The sequence below is a fragment of the Sparus aurata genome, chromosome 24, assembly GCF_900880675.1.
Source record: "Sparus aurata chromosome 24, fSpaAur1.1, whole genome shotgun sequence".
Taxonomy (NCBI): Eukaryota; Metazoa; Chordata; class Actinopteri; order Spariformes; family Sparidae; genus Sparus; species Sparus aurata.
The window spans coordinates 19197082-19203899 of NC_044210.1; the positions used below are offsets into that span (position 1 = coordinate 19197082).

The window sequence follows — 6818 nt, forward strand, 5'->3', positions numbered from 1 at the left end:
GTCATTTTTACTCATATTAAATGCTGACTAGTTAAACACTGACTGTGTTTGTTCAGGCTCCGTGCGGCGGCTGTCACATGGTGGTGTTGGCCCGGCCGAGGGACCCGACCGGCGCCAGCGTGACTCTGGAGGACGGCGACGTGACGGAGGACTTCCTGGAGAAGCCGTACGTGGAGCTGCTGGGGGACACGGCCGACTCCTCCAGCCTGCAGAGGAGCCTCTCAGCTCGGGTTCGCAGGAGGGAGCGGGTGGGTGGAGAGCTCGGAGGAACGAAGTCAGCATGTGATTCACAAGATAGTGCGCATAACTTTGTCAGACTGCTGCAATCAACTTCAACAATGAACTTTTACACGTTTGATTTATACAATTACACAATGTGAAAGTCTCATGCAGCATCTGTGTTGTAGAACGGTTGAGTTAAAGTGCATCTTTAAAGGCAGCCAAGAGTAAAAAGAACAATTCTCCCTGTACGCTCGTTCATTCTCCTCACCTCCCCCCGACAGGAGAGATCTCCGGACCAGTTCGGCGACATGTTCCGCACGCTGCCCGCCATGATGCCCGGCTACCTCCACCCGCAGCTGCCCGTCTCCAGCCACACCGTCCCGCCCAGACTGCCTCCACCCGAGCTGACCCACAGAAAGGTGCTGAACGGCACTCACCAACACGGGAGCGCAGGGTCAAAGCTCCAGGGTACCTACCTCACCTCACCGCCACCTCCTCAGACTCCTGCTCCTCCTCCTCCTCATCCTCCCTCGCATGTTTCCTCCTGGACCCTTAAACTGTTTAATGTGGAGCAAATATCCACTGAAATATTTAAACATCTTTCTGTTCAAGTTGACCTGCAACAAGTCATTGATTATCACCAGCTACTTTGATAAAAAAGTCAATATTCTGGTTTCTTAAAAGTCCAGAGTAAATCTGAATCTAATCATTGTGTTGAGAATGAAAGATTTAACATTTCCAGATCTCCTAAAACCGTAAAAAATCAACATCTGTCACTTCAGAAACTACTTGTTTTGTGAATACAACCATAACAGCTGATATGTGGGTCAGTTTCCTTCGTTCCTGAAGGATAAACAGAACTCTGGACTAACTTTCTCTCCTGTTTCCCGGCAGATGAGGCCGACAGCGCTGTGGAGAGCCTGACCGACACCGACAGTGTTCGAGGGCTCGGAGAAACCACAGACTTCCTCAACATGGTGAGAGATCACATCCAGATTGATGTCCGATCGGTAGATTAAATGTTAATTTTGCTTGTTTATCCGTCCTGACAGACGCATGTGATGAAGATGGACCCCAGTGATAAATCGCTCACTCTGTCTCCGGTTCAGAAGGTAACTCACACTCTTCTTCTGTCGTTTCTTCGAGCCAAGGAAGAGTTTCCATCATCCCGTCATACATTTCTGATTTTCTCTCTTTTGATTTCCTTGCACGTCTCTTTTCCTCTCTAATGCATGCCTCTTTTTCATCCTCTTCTTGCTCTCTCGTGCTGGGGATAGAGGAAGGGTAAGCATGGTAAGACCACTAAAGGGCAGAAATCGAACCCAAAAAAAGAGGAAAAGCTCTTAATTCAGAGCAGTTTCTCTTCGACTTCGCCGTCTCGTAAGAGTGAGACAGCCTCTCCTCGCCGGGCGTTACCGACCGAGCTCCTGAGGGGCCACAGCTCTCGCTCTCTGGCCTCTCAGAGCTCGCAGAGGCAGAAAACAACCAGCAAGAACAAAGAGAACCTGATATTGGCCGTGGAGGAGCTGCAGAGGAAGCCGGGGAAAAGCAAAGCTCCGGGTGTCGGGGACATTAGGAAGGCAGCGTCCAAGCAGCGGCTCAGGCCAGCTCAAGGGAAAAGCCAGCTGATAGAGGTCGGCAGGAAACTCCCAGACTCTAAACAAACTCTTGAAACCACAAAGACGGTTTCAGGATCTGAATCTGCGGTGGCGAAAGTGAAGCAGGTGCAGCCTAAATCTGTCAAAGTTAAAAGCAAACCGATAGTCGTGCAGAGGGTTTCCTCGCCAGGTAAACGCAGTCACACGGACTCACCTGGGTTTCATCTGACTGCTGAAGAGAGCTCAAGTAGCTCTCAGCCGCTCTCTGAGGTGAAGAAATCTAAAGAGAAGACAGAGTTTTCTAAAAAATCTAAGAATGAGAAGAACAAAAAAGAGGCGCGGAAAAAAGAAACACAGAAAGAGACGTCACATCGCAGCGTGCTCGCTGGAGCAGCATCGTTAGCAGCAGGAACCGTATTAATGCACGAGGTGGTGACCAGAAGCCGTTCCAGATCAGCGTCGCCATCGCCCTCCGAGAGCAGCCGCCGTGTCCTGAAGGACGGCGTGACCAAGTTCCAGAGTGAGGAATCAGAATCCTACGCCGCCGATTCTAGCAAGAAATCTGCAGTCAGCATCAACATCATCCCTGCACCCGAGACGAGTCAGGACGAGAAGGAAACAAGTCAGGAAGAGAAGGAAACAAGTCAGGATGAGAAGGAAATGAGTCAGGACGAGAAGGAAACAAGTCAGGATGAGAAGGAAATGAGTCAGGACGAGAAGGAAACGAGTCAGGACGAGAAGGAAACGAGTCAGGACGAGAAGGAAACGAGTCAGGACGAGAAGGAAACGAGCCAAGACGAGGAGGATACGAATCAGGATGTAAGTGAGGAGGACAGTGAGGAAGTGACAGACTCTGAGACAGTCAAACAGGAGGTGGAGGTGGAGGGAGGGCAGAGAACAAGTGCGGAAGTAAGTGAAGAAGAAGGAGAGGATGTCAGTCACAGTATCGAGAAAGTAACAGAAGAGGAAGAAGAAGAGGAAGAAGAAGAAGAAGAAGAAGAAGAAGAAGAAGAGGGCAAAGATAGCGACACTCTTCAACCAGAAGACGAGTCAGAAACTGATGAAGATGAGGAGGACGATGGCAGCGCTGCTGAGGAAGAGGAGGAAGAGGAGGAGGATGCAAGTGAGACTGCAGGAAGTGAAAGTGAAGCTGAGACTGATGAGAAAGAGAGCAAAGGAAGTGATGTAGAAGAGGAGGAAGAGGAAGTAAGTGAGGCAGGGTTGAGTCAGGAGTCAGAGAGCAAAGGAGGTGATGTAGAAGAGGAGGAAGAGGAGGAAAGTCAGGCAGGGTCAGAGAGCAAAGGGGGAGAGTCTGAAAATGAAGATGAGGAGGGTGAGGAAGAAGAGGAGGAGATGGAAAGCGAGGGTGAGGAAGAGGAAGACGGTGAAAGTGAGTCTTTAAAGTCTTCAGAGGAGAATGAGACAGAGGAAGGAGAAGAGGAGGAGGAAGAAGAACAAAGTAGTGCTGACGAGGAAGAGGAGGAAGGCAGTGAGGAGGAAGAGGGAAGTGATGAAGAGGATGAAAAAGGAGACGTGGCAGAAGAGGAGGAGGAAGAAGAAGAAGGGGCAGAGGTAGAGAGTGCTGAGGAAGAGGAAGAGGAAGAGAGTGATGGAGAAGCGGTAGAAGAAGAGGAAGAAGAAGACAACGAGGATCAAGACAGCAAAGAAGAGGAGGAGGATGAGGAAGAAGCAGAGGAAGAGGAGGAGGAAGAAGAAGAAGAGGAGGAAGAGGAAGAGGAGGAGGAAGAAGAAGAGGAAGAGGAGGAAGAGGAAGAAGAAGAGGAAGAGGGGAGGAAGAGGAAGAGGAGGAGGAAGAAGAAGAGGAAGAGGAGGAGGAGGAAGAAGAAGAGGAAGAGGAGGAAGAAGAAGAAGAAGAAGAGGAGGAAGTTGTTAAAAAGAAGAAGTCTGCTGATTTCAGTAGATCGAGCAGTAAGTTCAGGTCCGGGGTCAAAGGTCGGGCGATGTGATGACGTGTTACCACAGAACCTGAAACAACACAAGTCCTTAAAATGATTGTTTCATTATCGATCAATCTGTCAACATTGATTCCAATCAATAACTGAACATCACAAATTCCAGGAGCAGGTGAAAAAACAAAAACACAGGAGTGATAAAAAACAGAGAAAGTAACAAATGTTGACATTGACTTCTGTGTTTTTGCAACAATTAAGTGCTTTGATAAATGTTTTCTTAATCAATGTTTACATCCGCTGATTGTTCAGATCAATTAAGCTGCAACCGTGAATGAAAAGTGTTGTAGGAAAAGTGATTGTATTCAGTTCTCTGGGATAAACTGAGAAACATCATCTGCGTAGAAAATCACCAAAAACACATTGATCACCTGTGGAGGGCCGAAGACCAACCAGAGCTTTAGTCTTGTTTTTATTAAAAGTCCAGTGTGAATATAAAAACATCCGGAAAATTATGCAGGAATCAAATTTGAACTTGGCTGCAACCAATGACGATTAGTTCAGTAGTTTTCTCTTTAAATTACCAGAAAATGTGAAGTGTAACATGTGGAAAACATTTAAAGCCGTCTGCAGTGTTTCGGTCTGTTTGTTCAGGTTTACTGTGAATCAACGGGAATTTTAAACTGTCTCAGCTTGAATATCTTTTGTACAATATGTTGGTAAAAATCTGCTTGTGAAATAGAAGGAAGACATTTAATCTCTGGACCTTCTGCTTTTGCCAGAACCTTTCACACTCGGTGCCTTTCTGCTCACGTTTGATCATTTCATCAGTTTGTCGTGTTGTGAATGCACCTCTGAGTTGCTTTCCTCTCTTCTTTTGCTCAGAGCCACTTCTGTTTGTCCATCCAGTGATTTCTGTACTGAGTTCATGTCACGTCTTGCTGTTAAAGTCTTTGTTTACCTTCTTGTTGCAGCTTTAAAATGTCTATATTTACAAGAATAGTTTGTTTTTCCTGCAGCACAGGAGCATCTGGAACATTTTCCATTGTGTTTGTAATTTTACAGATTTAAACAAATATACCAACTGCTGCTTTTATCGTTAGTATTTTGTATTTTTTTTATATGGAATTATTCTTCTACCTGCTTTTTCAGTCTTTCTACTTTCTTTTCTGTTTCTGTTCATTTCTGAGTTTGTAATAAATAGTTGTTTTTATTGGATTTACATTGTTTTTGTGTCTTATTTTTAAAGTAGCTTCAGGATTTGATTTGAGATAGAAGTTTTAAAGGGGAACATCTCACTGAACACAAATCTGATATCATGATTCCAACGTCATAAAATCTCTGTTAATGAATAATGTACTGATGAAGACTGCAGTGGTACCAACCTCATCAGTTACAGTGTCACCAGAGCCGTTGTGAGTTGTTGTTTTGGACTTCAGGGCCACCGTAGAAACTAAAACTTCCCTCATCTGACATGTGAAAGCTGATCAGCTGCTTCACAGACGACTTTATTCTTGCTATAATTAAACACGACATTAGAACATTTCAACATTAATATCTTTGAGGCATCTTACAGGATCCGACTCGATATATTAGTCGTTCTTGTAGCTACATTAACAAGCAGAGAAATTCTGCCACCTTCTTGTGTTTCGGCATATTTCCATAACTTGATGTCTGATGCTTTTGTCTCTCGTTCACCTTGTTCGTTGAGCGTTTGATTGGCTGGTTTCGGGATCAGGTTGGCTTTGTTTTCTTCTTCCAGTCATTGTGTTTATAATCTCAGTTTGTTCTTTATGTTTCCCATCCTACTGTGTTTCCTCTCCTCTCTCAATTTCCTTTTTCCTCTTTTTTTTAAAGCCCTTTTGAAATACACATCTGCTTCTTAATTTGTGTTGTGTGATTTTAAACTGAGCTTCTCTGAATCTAAATCTTTCCACCTGCTACCTGAGCTTGTGTCAACCAGTCCACCAGGTCATTTAATCCCTTTTTATGTCAGGATTTGACAGAAGGATTTGGTCAGACGTGGAGAAAAAGTGAAGAGGTCAGAGAAGAGGAGGATGATGACGAAGAGGTAGAGGAAGAGTTGGAGGAAGAGGAGGAGGAGGAGGAGGAGGATACGTCGGCTGAGACGGAGGGGTCGCCCTCCAGTTTGGATGAGTCGACAGAGAAACCACCAGAGGAGACTCAGAGTCCTGTAGGTTCAGTAATTTAATACTTATTTATTAATTTATTTATTTATGTTTCCTGTGTCACTAACATGAAACATCTGATGGTTCCAGAAGCCTGAAGAGCTGAAAGAAGAATCCGTACCTGACGGAGAGCAGAAAGGTTTGTTTCATCAGATTATAAACAGAAAGCTGAGAGAACAAATTACATTTCAACAGATTTCAAAGATGTATCTGGACTAACAGGGTAATAAAACAGGAATTATTAATCAAGTTACTGTTTCACCAACAGCAGCTGAAATCAGCGAGCAGCCCGACAGCAGAGGAGAAGAGAAGACGGATGACGGAACCAAACCAGCCAATGGGACGACAGACGGGGGCTCAAAGAGCCAATCAGGCTCCAACAAGAAGGTACAAAAACTGGAAACAGGAGATGAAGCAATACTTATTACAATACCTGAACTTTGTGCATCAATCAATCAATTAATCAATCAATTAATCTTTTCTATACAGCAACTTTCAAACAGTCCCAAGTGAATTAAAAAACATGGGATGTTATGTTTTGTATTTTAAAGTTTGTAGTTTTTGTTGTGGTGCGTGTTTCCATGAATATGAATCCAACAGAAGGTCGATTGTTACATATCACACCTTTAAGGTTAATCATCATGTATGTTTTCTAGAAAGCTTCTTGTTTGCAAACTGACATGACGGGAAGTTAACTGAAAGTCTCCTCGTCCTCCTCTCAGCTCTCTCTCTTCAGACGGCTGTCCTTCACCAGATCCAAGCCGACCAGCGACAGGGACCAGACCCCAGCGGAGGAGCCTGCTCCCTCCGACCCAGAGGCCAACAGAGGAGCAGCCCAGCAGAGGTCTTTACCCTCCGGACCCCGAGGGCCTCGCTCTGGAGCCTGCGCAGTGCTGTGA

At 45.3% G+C, this 6818-nt stretch overlaps 1 protein-coding gene across 1 annotated transcript in view; it reads left to right on the forward strand.

Moving 5' to 3' along the window:
• Window positions 1-6818, forward strand: part of rpgrb (retinitis pigmentosa GTPase regulator b) — a 14133-nt gene extending 7315 nt beyond the window's left edge. The window contains exons 10-17 of the mRNA XM_030409060.1: window positions 57-230; window positions 504-690; window positions 1117-1199; window positions 1275-1334; window positions 1500-3392; window positions 6010-6058; window positions 6188-6306; window positions 6642-6818. Coding sequence (XP_030264920.1) covers window positions 57-230; window positions 504-690; window positions 1117-1199; window positions 1275-1334; window positions 1500-3392; window positions 6010-6058; window positions 6188-6306; window positions 6642-6818 — 2742 coding nt within the window. The remainder of the gene's footprint in view (window positions 1-56; window positions 231-503; window positions 691-1116; window positions 1200-1274; window positions 1335-1499; window positions 3393-6009; window positions 6059-6187; window positions 6307-6641) is intronic.